Source organism: Odontesthes bonariensis, chromosome 24 (assembly GCF_027942865.1).
Source record: "Odontesthes bonariensis isolate fOdoBon6 chromosome 24, fOdoBon6.hap1, whole genome shotgun sequence".
Lineage (NCBI taxonomy): Eukaryota > Metazoa > Chordata > Actinopteri > Atheriniformes > Atherinopsidae > Odontesthes > Odontesthes bonariensis.
The window spans coordinates 21,204,527-21,232,522 of record NC_134529.1 but is presented as its reverse complement, the minus strand read 5'-3'; the positions used below and the strand labels follow the sequence as shown (position 1 = coordinate 21,232,522).

The 27,996-nt window shown below is 43.9% G+C and overlaps 1 protein-coding gene across 4 annotated transcripts in view; it reads right to left on the bottom strand.

The window, feature by feature from the left end:
• Window positions 1–27,996, bottom strand: part of nrxn3b (neurexin 3b) — a 305,979-nt gene that overhangs the window by 170,988 nt on the left and 106,995 nt on the right. For all 4 annotated transcript variants that reach the window (XM_075459083.1, XM_075459079.1, XM_075459081.1 and 1 more), the window contains 8 exons: window positions 16,508–16,711; window positions 14,892–14,918; window positions 13,456–13,575; window positions 11,423–11,535; window positions 10,951–11,219; window positions 9,789–9,979; window positions 9,494–9,667; window positions 5,475–5,594 (listed from right to left, as the gene is read on the bottom strand). In XM_075459083.1, coding sequence (XP_075315198.1) covers window positions 5,475–5,594; window positions 9,494–9,667; window positions 9,789–9,979; window positions 10,951–11,219; window positions 11,423–11,535; window positions 13,456–13,575; window positions 14,892–14,918; window positions 16,508–16,711 — 1,218 coding nt within the window. The remainder of the gene's footprint in view (window positions 1–5,474; window positions 5,595–9,493; window positions 9,668–9,788; window positions 9,980–10,950; window positions 11,220–11,422; window positions 11,536–13,455; window positions 13,576–14,891; window positions 14,919–16,507; window positions 16,712–27,996) is intronic.

Genomic DNA, 27,996 nt, shown 5'->3' with positions numbered 1-27,996 from the left:
CCATTTCAACACAAAAAGTAGCACGTTCAAACTGTTTTTTTTAAGCATGGTACACCTGCTAGAACAATCCCAGGGAAATGTTTGGCTGTGAAGAAAAAGTGAGCTGGTCCCACTCATGCAGCCCTGAGTGTAGCGCCATCACTGTAAAATACCATGTGCATCCGTTTGCTGTGTTCCCACTATTGCTGATTGGAGCTAGAGCCACTAAATACCTGTCACTATTGCAGAGTCCCTGGGCAAGGGATTGAATTACTTAAATACTTTTCCAACTGCACTCAATAGCGAGATTTTAACAAGTCTTAGCAGGTTTTAGGACCGGTGTAAAAAAGGCACATTACATACTGTAAGACTGATAAAGGTAATCTGTTTCTACTTGGTGAAAGGTGGAAAAAATGTAACACTGACAAACTGTTAACCTCTAAGATTGTTTTGTCATTTTAGCAAATTTTTTTCCAGTCCTTGTCCACTCCTACCCGACAAGATTTAATATTCATCACTGAAAAAGGCTGTCTGCTGTGCGACCCGGTCAGGCTTTGGTACAGAGTCGCCTGTATTTGATTTCATGTCATTCTGCTTACAGAGCAAAGAACGGTGGCTATCTGTATCAACACTGCACAGTGTGTAACATAAACAAGTGAGCTTTGCAAATTATGAAAGAAACGCACTGACAATGCCTATCACACCTCTAGGATACGCACAGTAAGTATAGATTTGTTTACAACCAACTTTTATTGGGAATTTCTGGTACACAGAATAAAGAATCCCACTTTGCAGGCTTGTCATTAAACGCAGCACCTTCCACTTTTTCATGTAAATCCTTTTGATCCCACAAGAAGTCTTGTGGTTCAGAATTGCAGCCAGGAATGTGTCCAAAAGCAAAAATAGATCAAACGAAGCAAAATATATGGCAAGCTGAACATTCCTTCAACGTAGAAATTTATGGACAGAGCGTCTCCCACTATTCTTCTGCCTCTGGGTTGCTTAGGCTGCACAGCACTGCATCTCTCCAATTATGCCGCGCCTCTGAGCGCAGTGACACATCGATTGACACAAGCTACACCCCGTCTTATCACAGAGACATGACGCAGGGCCAGGCAAGCATCATTAACCTCATCAGCACCCCGTCTTCACACACCCCACGCGAGTGCAGATATCATAATATAGATATCATAAGCCTAGCAGGAGGAGTGATGGAGAGAAGTAGGCAGACTAGGCCTTCTCATGTTTGTATTTATGTATGTGTTCAAGGCAATTCCCCTCGGTTGATGCTGGCCAATTACACATTTCCTCCAGCTACAGCTTTGCGAGCGCTGCAACATGCTGCTGAGTGAAATCTTTCTGGAGATGTTTAAGTGTTTAGGAGACCTGATTAACTGATGCCTCAATCAGATTCCTGCCTTCTGAATCGTGGTCGTCTCAACTGTTACATCAAAGAGAGTGAGATCCTTTGCCAAGTGTGCTATTGGGATAGGTTGTTGCCTTGAGGACAACTCATTCTCCCATTTCTGATCAACCTGTGGTATTTACAGGCAAACGTTCTCACAGAGCTCCAATTACAACCGTCTTTTTGCCAAAAGTTTATTTATTTATTTTCTCAAACTTCCTTTGAACTTTTGCAAGAGAACCCGAAATGCTTCCCAAAGATGGGAAGCATTTCGGGTTTCATTTCCTCTTGCCGATTCATCTAAATATTGATTGTTTTTTCCTGGTTGCAAGCCGTGTATGTTGGTCGGAAATGGGCGCACCTGCGTCCAGCTGATGTAGAGCCGATGTAAAGTGTTCTCTATGGCCACACTAACCCCTGCTCAACACCTGTTGGTCAGCTCCAGATAGCTCCTGCGACTCATTCTCATTTACAGAGGCAGCTGTTTAAATTATTCAACGCTTCCAAAGAAAACTCCCTCAGTATTCATAAGGGCACTCTCATATTCACAACTGGTGGGTGCTTGTTTATTCTGAAAACCTTCATGCGACACCGACACGTGTCAAAGAGAACGGCGCCTTTGTGTGGCAGCCTGGGTTTAGATTCCTGGTTTGATACCTTGAAGCAGACACACCGGTCAAAATACTGGAGGAATTATAGTTGTTTGTTAGTCTGGGAATGCCCATGCTGCTTTGCGCGCGATATCATTCACACTGCAAAGGCAGCCTGGAAACCACCGCCCTTATTTTTGGGGTAACATGGCAGTGGACACAACGTTACCGTTCGATGCAGCCTTAGAAAGTGTTTTAAGTAGCTTAGAACGCAAGTTTACTTTTAAAAAAGAGCAACGTTTGGCGTTGAAAGATTTCATTGCCTTCTTCCTCGTCAAATTTCTGTTGCTCTACATACGTCATCTGGTATAAGTGATACAATTGGCTATGAATCGCACGCAAAGCAGCATGGGAAGAACCAGACGCCATTTGATAGACATTCGTAGCACCCAATAAACGGCTCTAGGCATTCGTAAACCACGCCTCAAATACGAGAAAATGCACACCTAGTTCCCAGACCACCATCTCATCGAGATGTGGACGCGTCAGCCAGGCTAGTTGTTTGTCTGCTCTGTGGAACATGGTTGACAAAGGGGAACGCAGCCTTCCCGGCCACTTTTGTCCTCGTTTTTTTTTTCCTTCTGGATCCTCAGCTCAGTCAGAAATGACTACAAGGCGAATGCCATTAATATTTTTCTTAAATAGTGAAATAATGCTGATGCTGCTGCGTTGTCATTCATGGAAGCAGTTAGTGAGATGAGGTTACAGTCCTCTGAGCACGCCTTGAGAAATAAATCAAGGACGTCGGATCATGTGGGAGCAGACGGTTTGTTGGAATCGCTCTGACTGAGATATTGAGTCCAATCCAAAATCTATCTGTACAGTTACTGATGTCAGCGTCAAACCAAAGAGCCTGTCTCCAGCCTCCGTCTCCCCCCTCCACCTTGTCTCTCTGTTTGTTTACCATGTGCTCATGACTCAGTGACCTTTGCAGAGATAATTCTCTTACGTAAGTCGAGTAATTGTTCTGGATTTGAAAGAGGAGGCCCAAAGCTTCCATGTCCTTGGAGTTAAATGAAACTCTACGGCTTTCATAGAACCCGACGAGAAGAGAGAGAGAGAGAGAGGGAGCAACAGAGATGAGGACAAAAATGAGGGTGGACATGAGACAGGAAGGAGATGGAAATCAGCATGACAAAAGCAGCCAGCTGGAAACAAATAGGATAAAAATGCTATAAAAAGATTCCAGCCAAGATCCCTTATTTATTCCTGGGCACAGCATGCACCTTAAGATTGTCCAAGTGGCACTAAGAATGGCCAGTTTGGTGCAGGGGGCCCTGCAAATCTCCTTTGTGTATTGTTTCCACAAAGAGAGCGCAACCACAACATGCAGATGGCAAAGGTACACAAAACACACAAAAAAAAAATGGCTGCTGCATAGATAGTCATGCCAGCTAAGGTTGCAACAGAGACCTGTTGGCTACGATGGAGAAGTGCAACAAGAGGTTCAACAATCGGGCCAAGATGAATCTTTAAAGTGCTCACTTTACTTCGTTGAAGTTTCCCTCATTTGGACAATGACTGAGTCAGAGAAGCAGACAATTACCGATATTTGCTGCCAGCTATCAGAGAGATTGATAGAAAGGGAAGGAAAAGGGCTCAATTTCCACACTGTTAATTAGAAACTCTCCCTCAGCACTGCGCTCACTGAATAGAGGAAGTCACACAGTCGCACCGAGCACACTTGCAAATGTGTTTAATTCTTATCAAGCTACTTCAACCAAGCAATAAAACTGCTGGCAATAAGACTGGATTATAATACATTGGATTTTGCATTGTTTAAGAGATTGTGCAATATTTTCTCTACGATCAATAATGGGCTGTGTGTTTGTGCAGGGGGGGTATAAAGATAGAGAGAGTGACGAGAGCCAGGAAAGCTGATTTCATGCTTGGGGGATTGCATTTCATATTCATATTCACCCAGCACAGGGGCGCAGTGTGCGGTCCTACTCGTGGATTTACTGCCACCTGGTGGTGGAAGACTGACCTGCTGTGCTTGTGAAACCATACACCCGTAAGGGCAGTCGCCAGAGTCAACGCTGGAAGATTAGCAAGCAAGACCCCCTTAACTTGGGCAGCCAGGTCCTGTAGACTTGTATGTGCGGTTTGAGCCATCTAGCTTGATCCCAATGAGGTATTCCCAAACCGAAAAGCTTTGTTTTGTCTGACTCTGCCTCTTTATCGTCTTTCAACTGTCCTCCGAGCACATATATTTGTTTCTGGCACAGTAAAACACCTTACAAATCTCCAACTAAAGACCAATACCACTCAGGTTAGAATACTATTACGCACTTGGACAGTTGAGCCAATATTAGTTGGCATCTATCTCCAAAAAACAAAAAAAATGGGTGAACTAAGACTTACAGCCGCAATGCCACAAAGATGTAAAACAGGTGAGTATCTAAGCTCCCGTGGTTCAAGAAGAGTTATGTTGGCGTCGATGTGGAATCAATGAAACCTCCCTCTTTGTCACCACAAGCTGCAGCAGCAGCTGAATTACTGTGGGCCTCTCATCACTAATTAACACATAAACACACAGCTCCCAACACCAGAGTGAGAACTGGAGTCACTTACTCGCCCTGTGTGGAGAAGACTGCATCAGATCAAAAACAGAGAGAAACGTGTCAGAGAAAAAAAAGAGAGAAAAAAAAGACAGTAAGAAAATTGGGATGTGAGAGAATATAGGAGGTCAAAACACAGCAGCCGAGTCTGACATCAGAAAGGTCTGGGTGATTAGGGGACAGAAAGTAGCTCTGCTAACAGCCTCTACCACCTCATTAGTCTGGCCCAGCAGCACTATGCCCACACTATTAAACTCTAAATGAAAGACCGCCGACCGTGATTACTGAGGGGAAGTCCCCTGTCGTCATGGGGATAAGAGATCCCTTTTCACACATACACAACGTCCCACTTTGACGTCCGTGATAGCTTATTTGATGGACCTTTATGAGACGGCGACTGAAGCAGAAGTGGGTATTTTACACATGGCCAGCCACGGCTACTCACTTCCGTAGCTTGAAACGTAACAGCTTGAGACTTCAGGGTGACGTGTAACGAGAAATTTCCTGCTTGGCAGGCAGAAAGACACTTGGAAAACGCTTTTCGGTTTTCTCACCGTTGAATGGAGAATGTCATGTATCCATGAGTGGAGCCACAGTGGGTGTGTTTGTGGCGTATATGGGTATGCACTACCTGTGGTGTAGGCAACGCAATTTAAGTGTAGCATGTGCAGTGTGCACTTGGTGCTGAATCTTACCCCCGCTCCTCAGGTTATAACGCAGGTTATAACTCTTTAACATTTCCGTTTTTTTCTGAAATAGTCTCCTCAAACTCCCTTCCAGAGTTCTCAAAAACCGTTTTCTGCACCTCTGACAAACAAACCGACCCCCACGGGCGAAAATTGGAGGCGTGCCTCTTTGATAAAGCCAAGCAGTACTCACGGTCATTGCAGTGGGTCCCTGTGTACGATGTCATGGAGCAGTCGCAAGTGAAGTTCTCCCACTGCTGGATACACACACCCATGTTGGCGCACGAGTCCTCCTGGCAGGTAGTACTCGGCCCTGATAAGAGGAGGACAGAAAAAGAGATACCACAGGTACGCAGTCAGGCAACGATAAAAGCCACTGCTGAGTCTAAAGAAAGCAGGACCCATGCAGAAGAAATGCACTCTAGAAAGACAGCTTGACACCATATGGGCCTAGAAGAAAGCACAAGGAGCAAACAGTGTCGCCACATGAAGCCTGACCTGGAGTACAACACGCTTAACGACTGTCTGAGGAATTCAGTTCCACGCTGGGTGGAGCTGCAGCGGCGCTGGCAAGCCGAAGCGTAGACGCCAGCTTTTCACAGGATCTACAGCATGCTTTTTAAGCAGAGGGAATGTAAGGATATGCTTACAGTTAATTACTGTAAAACCTGCTGTAAAGGACACTTTTTTTAAAGTGTGCAAAGATACTCTAATCTGGACTTAAGCCTTGCCACTGCAGAAGAGTGGGATCCCAGCTTGGCTGATGTGATGACACTGTCGGCATCCTTTTATTTGATTGTTTTCTTCAAGTGTGTGCAGGTGGACTTGCATGCATTTTTTTTAAATATTTTTTTTTTTATCATTCCGACACGTCTTTTTGAAAAGTTTTATCAGAGTAAAACTTGGCACGCTGCATTCCCTCTGTGAACAAGCAAGACGAGACATGACAAAAAGAAAGCCTTCGAACAAAAAACTACTATACACATGGCCTTGTTGTTTTTTTTTTTTAAAGAAATATTTGTGTGCAAACACACGGTGAACACTGGATACACTAGACAGACAGAAGTCGTGAGGAGGAGAAAAGATACAAAAAGATCACTTGAGAACACGTGGTGCATATCCTCTTGTATGCACCTGAGTGGGACAGGAATCAAGGAGGGTATTCAAAGTCAAACCGGATGTGTGTTTGCCATTCATCACACCACACATAGCCCTTACTTTTGAATACTTAAAGTGAGAGGGAATGCAGATAAGGACATGTGCAACGAGATAAACAGTCCCCCATTAGAGTATGAACAGACAAAGGAGAAAAACCTCGACAGCAATCCTCGCATTGAACACATACAGCAGGAGAGGAACCAAAGTAAATGAAGTCAAATCATATAAACGGTCTGAGTGTATGGCAGACAAATGCAAATAAACAGCGTTTAAGAGCAGTTGTCTTGTTCAAGACAACGTGGAGAAAAGAGGACATTTGAAGTGGAGAACAGAGCAGGTCTGCACGCCGAAAGCGCATTTACTGTGTAATGGACGGTAACGGCAGTCAACCAGGCATCGCAAGCACTGTGCACGAATACGTGCACGTATTTCACCTATGCAAATCTAATGCGTGAAACACACTGAAGATTCCTCTGTGTTCCAGTGCTGCGGCAGGGTAGGGGGGTCGCTTGCTCTCAGAAAAAAACAAAAAAACCCAAAACAAAAGCTCACCTGGCAGCAGATATGATGGGAAGCTTGAGTCCCGATACAGCAGCAGTGGAGCGACAGTGTTTAGATGTGCGGCGACAGCCTCTTTCTGCCATCTGCCACAGCCTACAGTGTGTCACAGCTGGCATTTTCATTCAGGAACACTTTTCTCCCACAAACTGTCTCCCTCTGCCATTTGCAATCATTTTAAACCATCTAAATGATGGACACCTCACTCATCTGACCTGATTTGTTTCAGCACTTTTAATTATAGTGCACAGGCGTGGAAATCTCGCCACTTTATTAACAGTTATTTCACACCCAGTCCGGTGCTTCTCAGGGAAAGAAAGAGGCACATCTGCCAGCTTCAAGCACATCTATACACTTTTATGATATAGTCTGCTGTGATATTAAATTGCACTGTTAAATTTACACTGCAGCAGTGTCATAGTATGAATAACAGCATCTATGCAATAGCGTGCCACAATTTTTCTCCTTTTTCCAACTTTTTTTCCTGCCAGGACTTTTTCTCTTGTTATGCTTTTTTTTTTTCTCTCAGAGAGCAAGTCACCGCCGCAGCGCTTGGGAGACGTCATTGCCATGGTGACACCCACGATGCATTGCACACAGCAGACTTTCAGGCGAGCAGGCCCCTGAGAGGCGGAGTTTAACCGTCTACCTTGCAGGTCGGCTTTGGTGAAACCAACTTTGTTGGTGCAGAAAGAAAAAAACAACCACAAACAGAACAGAGCAGAGCAGGAAACAAGAGTAAAGGTTAGTGAGGGACAGGTACTGTTAAGCGTTCATGGGGGGTAAAACAGCATGGTTTAAGTGTTTTTTCCCCCCCTCTGTTTTCAATATCAAACTTGAGCGTTCACTGAGGCTGCTCATTGTTTGAAATTCTGATAGTCTTCTGCTGCCCTCTAGAGGAAATTTGTGGAAGTCTGACACATACAGTACACTGAAAAGTCTTGAGCCATCCCCCATTTCTGTATATTTTGCTCCCAAGGCAACAGACTTTCATGTATTCTATAAAATTGGTACTGAGAAATAGTTTTCCAGGTCGACTTCAGTCCAGTCCCTGTACCTGACATGTTCTTTTGTTATTTTTATTTTCTTAGCCGCTTAACGCCGACTTATGAATCATCCAAGCCTCTGAAAGGTACCTAACTCAAGGAGTGAGACAGTGTTTAGTTTACAGATAACAGACCACTTTGTTTCAAGCAGCCTGTTACAAAGACACATAACTTGTTCTAGTTTCTATTGTTGCATCTCGAAAAAAAAAAAAGATGTGGAGTAGTATTTTTGTATCAACAAGGCGATTCCTAAAGAGCTATTATCTGAAAACTTGGCATATTGCAGCATGTTGCTCAGTGTGTCCTTAAAATTGTGAGGACAAAAGAAGAAGTGGGAGGTCAAAACAAAAAAAAAAAAAAAAAAAAAAGAACATCTGAATATATCTGAATGGGATGTTCTTAAGAATTAGGGGGAAAAAACCCAGCACAGATCTTATACGGGACCTGAGAGAAGCACCTGGCACTTCAGCTGATCCATCTACTGAAGCCTCATCAGAAATGGTCGCCATGGATAGGTGGGAGAAAAGGCTGAGGTCGGCCAAATGACACAGGAAGTGCACTGAGGATCAGTGGTAACAGGTCTTATGGAGGGACGATCATCTTGACGTCCAAAGAAGAGCTTTGGAATGTCCTTCAAGAAGCCCGGAGAACTATTCCAGAAGTCTTCTTAAAGAAATGACAAGAGAGTTCATCTGACAGCGTTCAGGCTGCGTTGAAGAATAAAAGTGATAATACCAAATACTGACTTTCAAACTCATTAAGATTGTAGAATATGTTTTTGCCCCATATGCTGTATTTCCATCCCTGTTTGCAGATATCTTAGTAAGTCGTTGCATGTATTTTATCATTTTCCTGGCAATGTATAAAGGAATGAGGGGTGGCTCAAGAATTCCTCACAGTAGGCTGCGCAGGGAACATAGCTGGCATTTCAACTCAGGAGGGTACTGACGGGTAAAGCTAGCAACGTATTAAATACCAAATGTGTGATTTTAGAATAAAAAGAGAGGAGAATTATAAGTGTGAAGAGAAACAGTCCTGAGCCAAGCATAACAAACAGATAATAGTTGAAGATATGTCAGAGTACTGATTGTATTGCTATATAAATATATATATATATATATATATTTATATGACATCAGCAGCGATCAAAGTCTTGCATTGTACAATTATGTATAATTTAAAAGTTCTCTTTTATCTTATAATTGGGAAAAACAGAAAGTTTTGTTTATTGGCACTTTAGCGTTTTTAGCTTTCATGAAACATATCACAGTAGGAAACAAATCTAGAAAACATCATCCAATATCATGACAAATACCTGGCAAAGAGAAGGAAAATGAGGATTAACGATACCGCCAAATGTCTTTAAGGGCTACTAAGCAGCCTTTTAATTAGCCTAATAAATCTCGCGCAGCGGGGTTGTGATTCTTTTACGCTTAGAGGCCATCTGTACCTTCACAGCCGCGCTCCACCTGCCCGCTGCGAAAAAGGGCATCGCTGATGAGGTCTGGCAGGCGGCCGTTCAGATCAACTGAGGCCAAGCAGCCCTGGAAGCCTTCCCGAGAGACCACCAGCTTGGGGAGATTCTGGTACATGTTGGGTCCCAAACCTCCAATGAACAGGTCACCTGAGGAGAGACAAAAAAGACGGGGCCGATGCCACGTTTGTGTGATGAAAATGCATTTGCAGGCTGTTTTTTTGTTGTTGCTTAAAATCACACTGACTTCCATTTTCAAAGCGTGTGGTACCTTTAAGGTCCAGGTTCTTGGCTCCGTTGACGTTCTGGGTGACTGACTTTGAGTCCACCTTGAGTGTGTGTGTGTTGGCAGCGTCCCGCGTGATCACCACATTGTGCCACTGGTTATCATTCAGTGGGTTGTCGCTGTTCCCTTTCAACAGACTGGGCCCGTTCCCCAAGTCAAACACATAGTGGATAAACCTGGCAAGAAACAAGTAGCATATGAACACACTGAGACCCCGTTTTGTGTTTTTGAGTGGTTTTGTTTTTCTATATCTTGCAACGCGGATATTATTTGTCATGTAAAAACTATGATGGCTACGGCTCTATAAGCGTAGGAGAGGGGCACCCGAGATTCGAGATCAACAGTCTCATCAACGCAGTTGAATTCATAATGCTTTCAGTAAGCGTCTAAATCACAGATACTCATTGCGCGACTCGCGAGCCACATGCGGCTCCTCAAGCTTTAATCGGTGGTTCGCACTCGCATAGTAGCCTATAACAATATGGTAACAATAAAAATACATTTTTTCAAATAACATACAGCAAATACTGCACAGTATTAAGTATTTTTATTAAGTTTGCGTTTTTATAGTATTAAGTATTTTTATTAGGTATTAATTAAGGCTTAGTGGTGTTTCCTAAAGGGGGCTCTGTTAAACCTGGCAACGCAGCCCGCTTAAACCACCGTCACACCTGACCGCAGTGCACGCTAGTTCCTTTAGCCAGCGAGATGCAGGCACAGTGGATCGGTTTTTAATTAAAAAAGGGCAAAAACCAGCACAAAAAACATGCTCATCCTGAATGTCTCACTATGATTACAACAACAAACTACATATAAAACATGAAAAAAGTCAAGGACATGCAGCCAGCTTCTGCTCATCCCGGTATTAAGGTAAATGTGGTCTAATATTGAAAATGTATTGGCTGTGTTGTTTCTTTTTTTGTGGGATGTTTTGTATGTAGAAATGCATATTTGCAAAAGGGGACTTAGTATGTTGTCGTAAAAGTGGCTCTTGCCTTGATTTTGCTCTGCCAATGTGGCTCTTATGAAAAAAATAGTGAGTATCACTGCTCTAAATCCACATCAGCGCGGCTATTTTAAATGGATTAATCATCTCTGGACTCCAGCTTTTCAATAAAACATCAATATGCTCATCAATCCCACTCACCCTTTGACCAGCTCCACAGCGATAAAGTCGTTCCCGTCTCCGCTGTTGAAGATGATGAAACCATCTGGCGAGGTGCTTTTGAACTGAAAGAACAGGTGCATTGTGGTGTACGCCTGCAGGGTGGGCAAGCCCAGGTAGCTGCCCTTCGTCTTGAAGGTGACCGGGTCGGCGACAATGAAGCGCATGCCGAAGCGGGCGTTGAGCTCGCAGAAGTCGATGTCCCCGTTCTTGCACATGTCGATGTACTGCATCCCGTTAAACTTGAGGCTCTGAGGGGAGAGTCGTGGAGAGAGGATGCCGCTATCAATACAATTGTCGGAGGAAATCATTCTTACATAGCTGAGACAAGTAAGGTTGGACAAGACGAGTAAAGATCTGCGTCTACACAAAAAAAAGCATCTGTCGCCGACGTGAGGTTTCACTCGATGAGGAATAACTTGAGCATTTGATTTTGGAGTATTACTCTTGATACCTGAAGGTGGCCAATAAAGGACGAGGGTGTAGATGAAACAAAGCGCTTCTCAGTCAAGATGCCCGTCTCCACGTTGCTGAACTCCAGGCGAGTGTGGTCGCCCGCCATCTGACCTGCAGGGGGGAGGGAGGGAAGAATGAGCTGGAGGAGGAGAAGAAGCAGGGAGACTGCAATCCAGTTTGACTTTTTAGTGCCACGTCGATGTAAAGCTCCTGCCAGCAGTCTAATTGTGAAGGTTTACCATGCGGAACATTCAATTTAACAAAACAAAAACAAAAAAACAACGTACACACTGAAACAAAAGGCCCTCCTCTCAGTCGTGTCTAATTGCATCACAGAAATATGCGAACTTTGTGAACTCGCTTTAGAGCGCCCCGAGAGTCATTATGCACGTTCGTGGGCTTCCGAAACTGCCCTGCAGTTGGGTTCGGTTTCCAGCCCGGCATCGAAAGTTACAAAAAAATAAGAGGAAAAGGAGACAACATGTAGAACAAGAGAGCGAGAGAGAGGACTAGAATAAACGTTGGATGGGCTTTCATTCGCTTGAGAGAGCTCAGAGAGAAGAACAGGTGGACGGGCAGATGCAGCCTTAGCTTTGTTAGTAAGTAATAACTCATTAGCTCTCTTGTTTAGTGTTAAGAATTTACAATCATGGAATGATTATGATCATTTCTCCTTCTGCTCTGCGTAGGTTGTAAATCAGAGGGGATTGAAGCTGTTGTTGAATAATACATATACATTTATATGCTTCAGAGATTAACTTATTTATCAGATACTGAAGCCAAAGTTTGAACTCTATTGTTATTATTCCTGCCTCATAGATGAAGCCTTAGTTCATCAGCTCACATCCGTTTCATAAGCTCTTTGCAAATTTCATACCAAAGTCTTGCTAGTTTGCAACCTTTCAGAAGTTTGAAGGATACACGATGTTCGAATCCTTCAAAAAAGTAAAATCAGAAACAGCTAACCGTATGACAGATATTTCTTTTGTTTACCACCAGTATCACATTATACCAAAATGGTCCCGTACGATGTTCTTCTTCCTTGCCACTTGACATTTTTGGTGGTTTCTGGAGGTGTTTTTGTTGGCCAACGCAGCGTGTGGGTGCTTGGAAGGAGATTTGTTTCTACGACAGTGGTGTTACATCCCACGTAAATCCGGGGAGCCCAAGTGCAAAAAATGGCCGAACTGTTTGTTTATAAACCTATTAAGTAAGTAAAGATACAGCTTTTTGGAAAGGGGGAGTATGGACTCAACCAACGACAGTAGGAGGACTAAAACAAGCGGCATCTGTTCAATCCCACGTGTTTACAGCGTTCACTATTGCAGCAGCTTTCCGTGGGACTGTCTGACGATGTAGATGTGTTCATTAGTTTAGAATCTCTGTGAAACCGTAATTTCTTTAATTCACAACCAAAAGCAGTCGGTCTGTTGTTATGCTGCATTCACTTGCAACTGGGACACGACACAACAGAGCAAGAAGTTGGGCATTTTAGTCTGCAACTTGGGTGAAATTCCTCTAAAAAAAATAAACAACTCACAAAGTAAACAATGTTGTACCCACTTCCAATCTGAGGTACATCAAATGAAGTGTTACTAAGCAGTGACGGGGCCGAGTTTGAAGAGCTTTGATTGCAAACAGTGATCACTAATATTCCGCATACTATGCCTTTAAAGAAAATAAAAGGCAGTTAAATTGCACACGAATACATTTCAGTATTAGGTCTTATTTTTTTTATCTCTGATTTAAGGAATCCAGTCTGTATACACAATTCTGTGATACTGATTATCTCAAATGTTTAGGATAACACATACTAAAAATAATGAGCCATATATCTTTTTCTGTTGGCTAAGAAACAAAAGCTATACTCTTACTGAAATATCAAACCGAAGAAGCTTCTGAAAATCAAAAACAAAAAATGAGACCGGTGAAAAAGAAGAGATCACAGAATCCAAACAAACACAGGAAAAAACACACCGTGCGTTTCAGGGACATTAAAGTTGTGTGAAAGAAAGAAAAAAAAAAAGATACCTTCAGCCATGTCGTCATCCACAATGAGTTTGAAGTTTTTACCGCGGCGCACCACTCGCACCGAGTGCCATTCGTTGTCGTTGAGCTTTTGTCCGGCATAAAGAACCTCAGGGCCCTTGCCTGAAGATGAGGGTCAGTTAGTCGAGGGATGGGGAAGGCACAAGCAAAAACCAAGCCAAATCTTTGTTTCCCCAGCAACAATAACCACCGGCAGTCGTTTGTGTTTCATACAAGCATCCTTTCCTTGTGCTATCACTCTCTCAGATTGGAGTGAGAACAGGGCGCTCCGATTTAACTCACAGCGTTACTTTTCAAACAGAGATTTGGCTTGTTTTTGACATCAGAGGAAAACAATGTTTGGTGTTATTATTCATACAAAAACACAACATCTAACTAAAAACTTACACTAAAGAATTCTGCATCGACTTAAATCCACTAAAAATACAGGCTATTTGTGGATCTCTGCTAAATTACAGCAGGTAGACAACCACAAAATGTACATTTCTGGGTACTTTTAACTGAGCACTGTGAGTAGTTTATAAAGCTAGACTGTTTGTGGAACCACTAGAGGGCAATCTAGCCCCACAGAGTTTATCAAAGGACCTTCTGTGGCTATTTGTTCCGGACTAAACTCGGTTTTAAATCCAAATAAACGCCGCTGGAGTGATTTCTTGACCAGGATTCAGGATTTTAATTTGGTGACTAAACTTATGCTGTTGTGCACAGAGTGACGGATGCACTGTTTAAGAACAAGGTTAAGACGGCAAGCTTGATCCGTCTTGTACAGTTAGAACTGGATTTAGTTTAAGTCACTTATCTGACTCTTTCCTCCCTTGCGCACTATGAGGCTGTGCAGACTTGCCCACACCAAGAAATGTAATTGTAACTGCAACGAGCCACGATGTATGAGGCAAATGGTACGATTTGGATCACTTTTAGGAAGATTTGATGAAGGCTTCTTTTTAAAAAAAAAAAAAAAAAGACAGCCAATCTAAATATTACTGAGGGTCACGTCCTCCTTTTTTCTGTTGCTAAAAGATTTTTTCACAGTTTCACCCAGTTTTTCTTATCATCTTCATATTATTTAAGGTATGTAGAGATAAAAGCTACGGCTCCAAGAAAACAGCCCAAACGAAGCACATTGAGCCTGAAAAGTCTAAATGTTTAGTGAGCAGCTATCGGCACTCAGGAAGCGATTTAAAACTAGTCGGCTGAATTAATTAGGAAAATGGGCCATTTAAGCTATATAAAGAACATTAAGTCAGATTTGCATAACTTTGATCTCTGGCTATTACTTCTTCCCCCCACCCTCTTATCTGAGAAATCCTCTTATCAGCCCCCTGCATTCACACATTTCTGCCCTTACACCTAGCACACAGACTACAATCAAACATTGACTGAGGGAGGAAGGCTGCAGAAGAAGAATGTTGACTTACTGGTGTTACAGTTTATCCTCACACAGTCTAGATGGGGAGGGGAGAATAAGTGACAGATGAAATCGCATCCTTCAAGGTTACAGCTGCAGACATCCAAGAGCAAGTAAAGCCACCTTCCGGGGACGGACACATGACGCCAGCGGCCATTTTTCGCCTACCGGACAACTGATGTTCAATGTTACTAAAGCAACATTAGAAATCAGATCACTGTTTAATGTATCCAATAATGCTGGTCATTTCTGCTGCGTCCTATGTTGCTACAGGCACAGTTGGCTCGTAATGTCAACGTTGCTTTCATTGGAGTTCGGCTACGTGTTCAATTAACATTCAAAATGGCCGCTTGCGTTTCAATGGCCACATGGATTTTGCAAAACCAGCAATTGGAGCCCAAATGTTTTACATGTGCCCCATTGAATACTGTGAAAGAAGGTAGGTTAGCATAATAAATCAGAAGAATGAGACTTTACATGTCTCCTACTTTAAAAGGTGTGGCTGTGAGAGAGCGCTGAGCCTGTGCTTGTCAGGTGCGGGTTAAAAATCAATGTGACCCGGGCTGTTCATGTGCCGTCAACCGCGACAGAAAAGTGGGAGCAAACAGCCTCGAGCCACGCAGCACCAACACAGCACAGAGGCCTAAAGACCCCACCCCCCACCCCTTTCAGGGGATACTGTAGAAGTTAGGATTTGATTTGTAAAAACAGATCACATTGCAAAAAATATGGACCACAGATTTTTTTGGTGATTTTTATCATCTGTGGTGAATGAGTGCCCGAGTCATTTTGTATCATCTTGTAAGCTTTCTGTCCAGAGCATCTACTCCAGGCTCAGTGACATAAATGCGGGCACTCTACCCTGCTGTACCGCTACCAGTCGCCCCACCATCTGCAGGCGTGCTGGGTGCTGTGGCATCGGGCTGTTTGCCAGGCGGGCCGCAGGCTCTGGGCCTTTGAAGGGGTGAGTGCCATCTTTGAACAAGGCATGGGAGATGCCAGCTAAACCAAGGGTTACAAATGGACAGAGAAAGACATGAACCTTCTATCATGTGGAAAAAAAATTAAAAATAGAAAATCAAAAGACCACATAAAAGAAACCCACACGACAAAAATGCAAACCGTCGGTGCGGCACTGACATGTAGAAACGCCTGCTTGCAGGTTTGAATAGATGGCAGAGGACTGTGTAAAACGTTGTTGGCTGAATAGTTGCCATCTATTGAAATGATTCAAAAAGTGAAATGCTTGTGCAAAAGATCTGTTTGTACACAATGATGGGTATGAGCAAAAATGATCTACGATCTGTTCAAAAGATGCGCTGCAGAGCACGGATAACTTTGTTAAGAGTTAGACTGATGCATGTGGAACTCTACTAAAAACTGAGAATCAAGGCAGGAAAAAAATAAATAAAATAAATTACAGTCCAGGCAAGTCAAGAACAATACATGCAATCATGAAGCTCAACCACAAAACTGGTTTAGTACGGGTTAGGTCTGATGAAAGGTCTCGGTCATAAAAGACAAAAAGAAAAGAAAAGAAAAAAAAGAACGAAATAGACACCAACAGTAAGGCCCGCCCCTGAGCTCCAAGGGAGGGCGAGCCAGTAGTGGCGGCTTATACGATACCTAGGTTGACCGTCAGTTTGACCCTCCCGCCTTCCAGCTCGAGCCGCAGAGTATCTGCCGACTCACGGGACGTGGCGGCCATGAGCAGGCCGAACGCCCGCTGGGACATGAAGCGCAGGGAGACGTCCTCGGCCTCGGTGTGCATGATGTTCGGGATCACCACCTTCATGTACATGCTGCCGTCGAAGGACAGGATGGATGCCTCTGTGAGAAAAAGGAAGGGACGGCACAGTTCAAATGCTGATGCCGACCTCAACATAAAATGAAATACAACTAGATGATTGAAAAAAATACTCTTTTTTGAAGCAACAAAAGTTACGTGGGGAAGGAAAGAGGCTGTCCATTGGTTTGTCAGCGGGAAAAAGTGAGAGATAGCAGCATAAAAGCAGCAAATATGGTAATAAGCTGCAGGTGCTTCGCCTCCCTCTGACAGTTTTGTTTATGCTGCCGGAGCCTCCGATAAGGTGAAAGCAAACGCATGCACGCACAGGCTCGGTGAGGAAAAGCGAGCCCACTTCAAAATGGGAAACATGGATGTCAGCTTGTCCCTCATACTTTATTAATGGGAAACACACACACGTACATCCCCCACATGCCAAGATGCAGCTGTATCATCGAGCGACGGGTCTCACACATACACACGAGCTGCTCAGGCAGAAAATTCAATCGTTGTGCTACTCCCTCCACACCCCGGCAACTCCCTTTTATAGGCGCCAGCTGGTGCCTTTACTCGTCCCGTAAGATCTTATTTTTGGGAATGTAAAATCAGAGAGTGATATGCAACGCAACCGTGCTTTACACCCCCAAAATGAACCTTCACATGCCCGCGTCATCATACAATACAAAGGGGGTATATGCAATGGGGCTTTGGAGGCTTCTGGGTCAGAGTCATCCGTTTCTTTCTTTGGAGTTGAGATAGAAAGGGAGAGGCGGAGTGAGGAGGGGGGAAGGCCGTCAGCAGACTGGAAGCCTCTGGGGGAGAAAGAGACGATTAAAAAGGGTATCCGGCCGTGAAATACGTGGTTCGACACCTCAGCTTTTAAAAGAAAAGGGTAGCCCTGTGGCCTCGGTAATGCGCCACCCTTTCACCGGGTGTAAATGCTGAAGCTGCCACGTCAGGTTCTGGAGCATCGCACGGCAGACGGGTCGCGCGTGCGTGCAAACGATGACGCGTTGCGTCTCTTTGCGCCGCGTTTTGCTGCAAACAAGAAAAGACGAAAAAAACAAGGAGCCCCTTTCGGATCGATTTTAAGAACGCCTACTCAAGCAGTAAGCGGCGCACTATGAGTACTATTGGATTTTGTTTCCCTTTAATGTCAACATTCATGTGGTGTGTTGTAAAATTCATGTACAAGCAGTGTGAGATCACTCAACCATTCATCTCACCAAACAGTCCCGACGCCATAAAACCCCACGTTTGTCTGTGTTGGTTTTAGGGTTGTTTTTATATCCACTCTATGAACAAGCTGTCGACTGTGAGAACGGTAGCCTGGAGGATAATGAAACCTTGGCTTACCAGTGCTCTACTCAGTCTTAAATTGCGTTTTCTCTCTTCTGAGGCACACACTCATCCAACACTGTGCAAATGTATTGGGCCATCCCCTGGGTCTTATTATTTGGTTGAGTTTTTACTAGTGGCTTTGAGGAAAAGGGGGCAGACATGCAGCAAAGGGCCCGAGGTTGGGACTCGAACCCCAGCCAGCTGTGTTGAAAAACTACCACCTCTGCACGTGAGCTATACAGCACTACAGACAAATGCTTCTTAACTAAAGGAGAAAAAGGCGGAGATATGCCGAATGACACAAGAACTGGCCTGAAAATGAGTGGAAAAACAGGTCTTAATGGAGTGAGATGTGTGTAGAAGACAGCAGAGGCTCTGTCGTGGTTCAGGGCTGCATTACAGTCAGAGGTGTCTGGGATCAGAAATGCGTCTTCACATTTTCATCAATCCTGCTTCTTTTTTTTTGTTTTCTGCATGACAATGCTTCCAAACACGCTTGCCAATGCATATCTGGATACAAAAAAAAACCCCAAAAAAACACACCATGTAACACAATCAATCAGTGACTGGCCTCTGAAAGAACAAAACAAAACGCAGGCAGCATCCAAAGAGGAAGTTTGGAATGTCCTTCAGGAAGCCTGGAGAACTATTCCCGAAGGCCACTTAAAGGAATGACCAGAACGTTTGTCGAAGAGGGTTCAGGCTGTGTTGCTGAATGAAGTCGGTCATGCCAAATATTGACTTTCAAGCTTGTTCGAATTCCACAAACTCAGATTTTTCGCTTCAAATTGTGTCTTTCAATTTCTGTTTGTACGTGCCAGTATATAAAGTAATGAGTGGTGGCACAGTACAGTCAAAGAAAAGAAAAAAAGTTCAGATCTCCCAGCTGACTGAGGCACGTGTCGATTTGTGGAGCAGGTCAGGTCCCACGCTCGGTCAGCATGTGGCAAAGTGCACTCAAAGAGGCCGAGGAAGAGCACGAAAAGTGATCTATGAGGCAAACTAAAATGTCCACTGTGGCGTCTGAGTGGCCTAAGTGGAACTAATCTCACTGAAAATCCAGATCCACCTTCGCTTTTACTGCGGGGTCTGAGGCAGACTTCTGTTGGAATCAAACTAAACTTTGAGCAAATTTGCCATGCCCCGATGGCTGGAATAACAAACCACTGAGAGCCGGCAGGTGGCCCGTTTACACCTCACCAGCCAACCAAAACAAAACCACCGAGAGGAGAAATGATTCGATCATCTTGTTGCAGCGCAGTGTCCTGCGGGGAAAACTCCGGTCCTGGCATCCGTGTGGATTCTACATTAACTTTTTTATGCACACCGAGCGCATTCTCCCACCCCCCTCCTGCCACCAACAAGACTAAAAAGATCCGCCCCCTGCTTTCCTCTGCCAGACTGGCATCGATCAGTCCCATGTTGTAGTTAAATGGTTCCTTGTTGTTCTCAAAAAAGAGAATATTAAGTTGAAGGGAGTTCAGAGCGTTTCTGTTTCCCCGGTTTTCTTTTGCCGCTCCTGAGGATGGAAAATTGAAATGGAGGCGAGGCTGCTTTAATTCTAAAGCTGCGCATCGGCTTCATTTGGAACCGTAGGAAAAAGGGTTTGAGAGACTGAGAAGGCCTCGTAAAAATGTCACACTCCCGAGACGACTGATTTAGAGTGATAGACAGGACAGAATCTCTTCGAAGCCTCACGCTTCTGGCTCGTCAAATGATCTTAGAAGTCCGGGAGCATAAATAGAAAAATAATTACCCTGAGTAACACAAAAAAAGAGAGGCTGCATAAATATGGAATATCGAATTTGAACAGAAAAACAAAACACAAACTTTCTCAAAATTCAAAGTTTCGCCGTGAAAAATCATGGCCTTGAATGGCATGTGACCTCACTGCCTTTGGCCTTATCTCCACCCAGCGAGCACATAGCGCTGCCTCCCTGCTGATTTTTAACGCTGAAGATACTTTGACAAATTTAGACCGTAGAAAGGTAGAATGTAGCTAATATTAAAAAAGTAAAAGTCACCAGACCCACGGCTGTCTCGCTTTCACTGCTTTCTCCACCAGTTTGTGTTTGCGCTAGCTTCTCGATTCATCGGCTCCTCACAAAGCCTTGTAGCGCATAAGAAACGTCTTCTGGACATTTCGACGTGGTGAAATCTAACCTTATATAACCCTAACCCATTTTTAACTGAAGGGAGCTTTAAAAGAGAGCATAGCCGCTGCAAATAGTGAAATAAACATTGTTCTCAACCAATGGCAGCGGGGATGGGCTCTAGCCCCTGAAATAGATTAAGCGGGTATAGAAAAATTAGATGGATGGATGTATTTTGGAATGTAAAATTACTATTATCACTTTCATTACACACTAAAACATTGTACACTCACATACAAGTTTAAGTAGAAATGTTGGTGGATGTGAAGATGCGATGAGCTCGACGGCCACGTGGAGCTTCGTCCTCACAAATTGAATTCCCTCGAGCTCAGCCGCCGCAAGTGCCGCTTCATAATTCTAATGGCACTGAAGGATACGGCTAATGATCTGAAACCCAGGTTGTATGAGATCAAAAGTCCCCTTTATTAAGCCGGCGGATGGTGCGAAGCTGGATCCCAGTTCCCATGGCGATGGAAGAGCAGTTAAGAAGCAAAAGCGGGCAAACAGCTCCAGCGATCACCACTTTACTTTATTTGTAAAGAGCTGAGCTCTGCACAGAGTGAAGACTGCTGCTGTGATCACCATCATTCATATCAGGCGTGAGGCTGATAGCGCACGCATCCCAATGGTGGCGCAGGTGACGGCACTCCACGCAGCCACAGTGCGCCCGTGTTTAAAACTGTGCGACTGCGCCGCGGAACTTCTTTGGAAGCCCACTGAGACTGTCGACGCTTCAGGATGTGCGTCTCTGTAATTTGGCATTTCTTAAGAGAGTTATCAGCAGTGCTGAGGATGTCGCTGCAGACGGTAATTAAGCTGCTACTTGTCAGTCGGCGTGTGTTTGTGTGTGTTTGTGTGGATGTGTGCCTTTTCCAATGAACCCCGCACTTTACATAATTAGCAGTCCAACTCAAGCAGGGGACAGAGGAGGAGGGAAGCTATTAAGTGAGGCGCTTCACAAATATCGTGGTTATAGAGGGCGGGGGGTGCGGAAGCTAAATCTCCCAAATTCCCTCTTTCACACACACACACACACACATACACACACACACACACATACTGTTCTACTCAGCCTGTTTTCTTCCTGTCCGTATTTCCTTTGTCACCGTTTCCCCATTATTTACTTTGGCTGCAACTGTCTAGAATTATCTAATCTTTTAGTTTTTTTTCCCAGCAACAGAGTGACAAGTCTTTGTTTTGATACACAAACCAACGAGAGCCTTGACAGTCATTGCAGTTGTTGCATTTCATGCAAATGAAACAACCCCCAACACACACACAAACGCACTCAGTTTGCTGTCAACTGTCTTCAGATTTAAAAAATCATATCTTTGTCCTGACGGCGAGGAAAAGGACACCGATAAAGAACTCCACAGACGCAGAGTGCTTCTCACTGTCCTTTTACTGCTCCTTCTACTCTTCTTCTGCTGTTTACGTGCGCCTGATTGTACAGCGTTTGTGGACCCCGGCAACAGAAGACGCCCGCTCTACAGAGCTCTTGGTTGCCGGCGTTATCCGCTGTAATCCTCCCCACGTGATTGCACCCCTGAGACGCACGCACTCAAAAATGTGTGCAACAAAGTGCTGACAGAACAAAGGACCATCAAAAAAAGAAAAAAATTACCCAAAATATCCCAGCAGACAATGCCGTCCTGTTAAAGGCGCAGTCCTGTCAAAGAACTCAAACCTCCCGTGGCCCGGAAAGCACTTTACCGAGACCAATATAATGCACTTGAAATGTGAGGCGGGGGACGCGAATCAAACGCGGCGTATAAATTAGAGACGTTGCAATAGCTCAAGTCTGATGAAGTACGAAGGTGTTTGTTGCTGCGGTTACCTGCAAATGTGAAGCGCAGGGACTTCAACCCTCATTTCTGTCCATATCTACTGGAAACATGTCTCACAGCATGAAAGCCGATATCTCTATCGTCCCAAAACGCCAACTTTTGTTTCGATCGTCCACCATAGTATCAAGTCTAACTTACCGAAAACTAATGCGGTCATGAATAAATGTTAGTGGACTATGCTCTCAGTGTGTGAGCTGAAACTCAACTGAACAGTCAGACTTTTTGCGACTTGAAGGCTGAAGACCTCATGTCACGTGTTGCCAACCTGCTCTCATCCCAAGGGCGTCAAATACTTCCTTTCACTCCCAAAGGAAAAGCTACCAGACAGTTAATCCGAGCCGTCATTACCTATCACTGCAAGTTTCTGCCACAAAGGCCATTGTACAGTGTGCTGAGAGCCTGTTGTGCACATGCAATGAATTCTTGAACAAACAAACGCCAAAACAGCTCAAGAAAGCAGCAGGAACTCACCCCAGTTAGATAATCCCGTGTTTCCATGAAATATTAACAGGTGCAGCTTTCACAGCTGAGCCAGAGAATTTAAAAAAAGAATTGTAGTCTGTGTTTGCAATGAACCGGAGGCTTTTGCCTTTTCACAATTCCTTTTTGCCTAACTCATGGCCTCCTAGCAACCTGCACTGAAATCCTAAAACAGAACGAATGCGGTGCTGAAACCAGATTCAGGGAGCTGTGCATACTGTGTTCTTTACAGAGGGGGCGCCTTCAGAATGCAGGGCTCAGGATGAGGTTAGTGTACACTCACCGGTGATCAGATATTCTGCCACACTCAACCGACACGGACCGGGATCAATCTTAAGCGTCGGCATATCAGAAATCACAGGGGACAGCGAGGAGTCGGTGTGAAATAGCAAGCAGTTTTGGACATCGGTTATATTGAACGGGCACTGCTTGGGGAAAAATCTCTAAAGCTGAATCCAAATGTGACTCTGGTATCTAAAATAGGCATCTATATGTGAAATTTAAAGTACAATCCCACAAAGCTCATTGCAAGGCGGGAACACCGTGGCGACTAAATCATTCCAACGGTGCTGCTGACTTAAATCAGTGGTGATGGAAGTTATTGACAGGACCTACTGAAATGTCTCTCAGCTAGCTTATGCCAACACGACCACGAGACGGATTATTCAAAGGCGAGCGGCTACATTTGACCTGAAGGGTGTAGAAGTTTTGATTAACAACAGTTTTCGTGCTGATTTATAAGAGGGAAATTCATAGCTGTTCACTCCCACACTCCCTCACACACACACATACACACGGGACCTGATTCGAGCAAAATCAAACACACATAGACAACAATTTGCAAACTCTCAATATTTTACATTAGCTTTTAGCAGGGGTGTAAAGAGTCTGGAGCAGGCACATGGAGCGCATGTGCATGAGCAAACTGTGAAAGAACGATTCCTAAAACTCTTTTGGGGTGCTTTCCCAGAATGCTTTTCTTTCAGAAGAAAACTAATGGCCACCCTGGGCTTCCATACCTTCACACAAGCGCATCACTGAAACGTGTCTTAATTTCCTCGCCAACCAGGCCAAAACAACGTTTTGATCGAAAAAGGAAGCTCTCACATTTCCTTTGATTGCAAGCATCAGTCCGTGCGACTATCAACGCGCAGCAGTGTTTGATGCGCTGCATTTGCAAACACTTTTTTTGGATAATCCAGTTAATGTGTTGTCATTTTGCACATATACAAACCTCTGTGCTGAGAAAAACCCTTCGGTGACTTTTTGGAAGGGGCGATGGGAATAAATAATAGGGTGTCACCTCTGCTGAAAAGGAGGTTAGTGTTTACTGAGAAAGTGCATCAGTAATTAGGGTACTTTTCTCTGTGGCAGCAGAGTAGCAGTTAAGCCACACACAAGTCCTGGAAGAAGGGAAAAGTAAGCCTACTAAGCTAAAAAAACAAACAAAAAAAAACCTCCCTTCTGTTTACTGTTTAAACCACTGAGTTTGCAAATTAGATCTAGATCAGCTGCCCAACGCTCGAACTCGCACAGGGTGGTGGGCACCAGTGTTGCCCTATAACACACTAACCCCTCAACCTTTCCTCCAACCTCGTCGCTCACGCTCACACCGCCGGGGAAAACGAATATGCTGCAGTTTGCCCCCGCACGCATGTCTACACAGGCAGTGGAGCGCAGCACCATCGGGGGGCAGCACAGTCCAAGACAGCCGGCTGCTGCCGACACCTGCTTCACATGTGACGAGGCAGGAGAGGAACGAGGTGGAAGTGAAAAGGGTGGAAATAAGAAACAAAGAGAAGCAAAAAAAAAAAAGAGAACTAGAAAACACACAGAATCCTGTGTCCTCAAAGGAGGAGTCAGATAATTTCTAAAGGACAAAGTTAAAGTGAGCCTCTTATTGCTCATCCACATTATCAATCTATGCAAATTCATGCTCTGTCATCCCATTGCAATCTACCATTTTCCTATAAACCCAAGCCAACCGTTTAAGTGACTTCCTCCAGTTCATGACTACAGTATATCCTTTTATTTCTCTTCCTTTCTCATCCTAAAAGTCAGTCCCTCTGGGGATCATCCTCTGTGCTGCTGGGAGAAGTTTGGAGACTCGTCAATTTCTCAGATGGCCGAACACCGATGGCTTGATTTCCTCCGAGTGTTCTCTCCCTCCCTCTCTCACTCTCCGTTTTTCGTTGTGTGAGAGGGAAAGCCATACAAGATGGGGAAGGCTCTTGTGAGTGTGCGTTGTTAAAGGAAGAAAAAAAAAACTAAAACTAAAACAGCGACTCCAGATGAGATACAAGGTACACAAAGCAAGAGGGAAGATAAATGCTGCTCATTCTGAACAATGTGTCACAATGAGAGTCTGGCTTTACATAACCCTGCACACTTCCTCAGCACACATTTAATTACAAATGGGGATTAGAGAGCGACAACATAACATTTTGAGCGAAGGAAAAAAATCTCTCCAAAGTGCACGAGGATATGGGACCTCCCGGATAAAACATTGTCAAACAGGCTCTGTCTTTCCACTGCTGCCTTTCTGGGATTTGTGAACAACTCGGTCAAACTTTGTATTCATTTCTCCAGCTACCCGCGACCACCTTATAGTCGGGGAGCCAAAGTCTCAAAAATGGGTTGAACCTGGCATGGTCTGCCATACTTTTTATTTGTGTTTTTTTATGTTCACTTTGGCCCTAAGAAGCAATAATCAGAGGGTCTGCTCTGCCGGAAACATCGCAAAAAAAATTGCGGCCATTTTAGTGTATGTACCCTTGATTTTTTGATAGAAAATGTTGGAAAATTACAATTTTCCACAAATCCTCAGTGGGTTGGGTAAGCTGTCAATAAATGCATTCTAGATGCACAGAACACACGTGGAGACAACATCCAATTAAATTATAACTCTTAAAATACATTTCTACATGATTTTGGCTCAATTTAATGCAAAGAAATCAGGCGTTTTTTCACTTTTTTCCAATATTTTCATCTTTACTTCATTGGCAATCAGTTATTCCCCCAAATTATGACCTCAGTCAATATGCCATTCTGTTCGCCAAACAGTATACTCATTCCATAGAAAGAATTGGAAAAATCCAACCAAAATCATTGGATCTGTGCTGATTTCACTGCTAGGCCTAGTTGGCGATCAACAGGCTCAGAACCTCAATAGAATTTTAGCCTATTCTCAAAATTCCGAAAGACATACTGGATATTTTAGCATGGTTGTTAATGTCCATATTATTAAACATCATGGCCTTGGCAAATTAAACTCATTTTAATATATAATATAATATAATATAATATAATATAATATATCATATTAGCCTTTTCTGCTCCTTTCATTTGAATTTGAGTTTTCAGCACTAGTGGCACTGTCACCTCGCAATGAGTCTGTCTCACAGCAACAAAAGCCGGGAGAGGGCATCTTTATTGGCAGGCATTATAAATAAAGAGAAAGAGATTTCACTCTGTTTCCACTGCATGTTTTGAGGGATATTCCCACAGCTGGAAATAACAAGAATCAAAGTTCCATCTACGTCACCGCCAATCACTCTGGACCTTCTCTCTGTGAAAACCACGTTTTTAGCAAATGAAAAGAATAAGAGGATAAGAGAAACGACAAATCCGTTTTAGGATGAAAGAAAAATCTTCTGTCCAACGCTGAGCGACAGAATCCGGCTTCGAGAAAAGCGTGCGACACGCTTGATAAAGCGGAAGATACCAAAGCAATTATTGCGCCCAATTAAAAAATCATTCAACCTCACGAAGCAGATAAATGCAAAAGACAAAGCAAGCGATAGGGACTGAAAAGAAGGTCGTTGTTGGGAAATGTTTGAAAAAAAAAAAAAGAAAATGCACGCCCAGGCATTTTTCTGCACCCGGGAAAATACATGCAGTTTCAAATGAGAAAAGATTAATTTAGCATGCCTCCCGAGGCTGCAAAACTGCAAAACAGCTCAAACACATGCACATGAAATCTCACCGGCCGAGCTTAGATATGAATATGTTAAGCTATGTAGCATTTGAAGGGGAAAAAGCTGAATGAAAACAGGCAAATTGCAGCGGTGTATGGACAGAAAGGCTTAAAGGGACAGCACACACACAAACACACAAACACACACACTCACGTGTCTGGGAGGTCATTTTTTTCAACAATATATGTTAATGTGCATAAAGGGGTTAATTTTGACATTTGCTGTTGCAGAAATTGAGACACAATCAACAAAAAGAATCGAATGCCGACAAGCTCCTGTTGTTCTCAAAGGCTCGGTGTACACCTGCGTGTCAGAGCAGCTCGGCACATTTATTCTAAACTTAGTCAAACAGTGTTTGGCGTCACAGTGACTGCTGTCACCTTCTGATATCTAAGAACTTGAAAGCATGCTATTTTTTTCCTTCATCTTGATACGGTGACATTGTTTTTTCTTTTACGTTGTTTTCTCTGTTTCCTGCTTTATAGGAATGTCAATCATGCCATATGCTTGTTGCACACCAGAGGGGGGAAACAAACATATCCTGTGTTGAGAAAACACACCCGGTGATTCATCTTGTGAATACACATATAGCTGCAAAATGGGTGTGTGATATCAGATGCAGTGGAGGACTGCAGGTGTGGCTGCTGCTGATGCTTGAAATCGACCACCTGCTGCGCACTGCGGAGGCATCAAGAAGCATCGCGTTCTAAATGGTGCACATCGGTGCTTCCAGGGCCAGTGAGCCATTACTGTCGGACAGCACAGTAATGTAAAAGTCTTGAGTCACCCCTCCTTTCTATATATTTTGCTTCCAAGCAGCCAGATGTTTCTGTAATCTTTTAAAGTGGTCTTGAGCAGTACTTCTCCAGGCTTTCTGAGGGTCTTTTGAAGTGTTCCTTTGGAGATTGGCTTCTTTTTCTCTCATTTTCAACCCAGTTTTCCTATCGGAACATTTTTTTCTGAAGCCACTTAACACTGACCTATGGATTATTCCGCCACTCAAGGCATGTACTAGTTTTGTGTCCACATATAACAGACAACCTGGCAAAGAACCAATTTTAAATGGTATCTTTAGGCACAGAGAATTTGTTCCCAGTTCTTCAGTTGCAATGACAAAAAAATGCAAAAGACAACACCTAAGAAATGCATCTGGACCTTCAGTTAATCCATCTACAGTTCAATGAGGCCTCATCAGAAATGGTCTGCATGTAAGGGTGGCTGTCGAATGTCATTCTTAAGGAGGGGAAACAGGGAGGAAAGGCTGTGGCAACAGGTCTTATGGAGGGATGAATCCTCCCCAGAGCCGGGACCTCAACAATATTGAAGCAGTGTGGGATCATCTTGATAAAAACGTTACAGAAGGCAGCCAACATCCTAATAAGAGCTTAGGAATGTCCTTCAAGAAGCCTGGAGAACTATTCCTGAAGAGTACTTAAAGAAACGACAAGAAAGCTCGTCTAAGAGGGTTCAGACTGAGCTGAAAAATAAAGGCGGTCATACTCAATGTCGACTTTCAAGTTCAGGAGGAGTG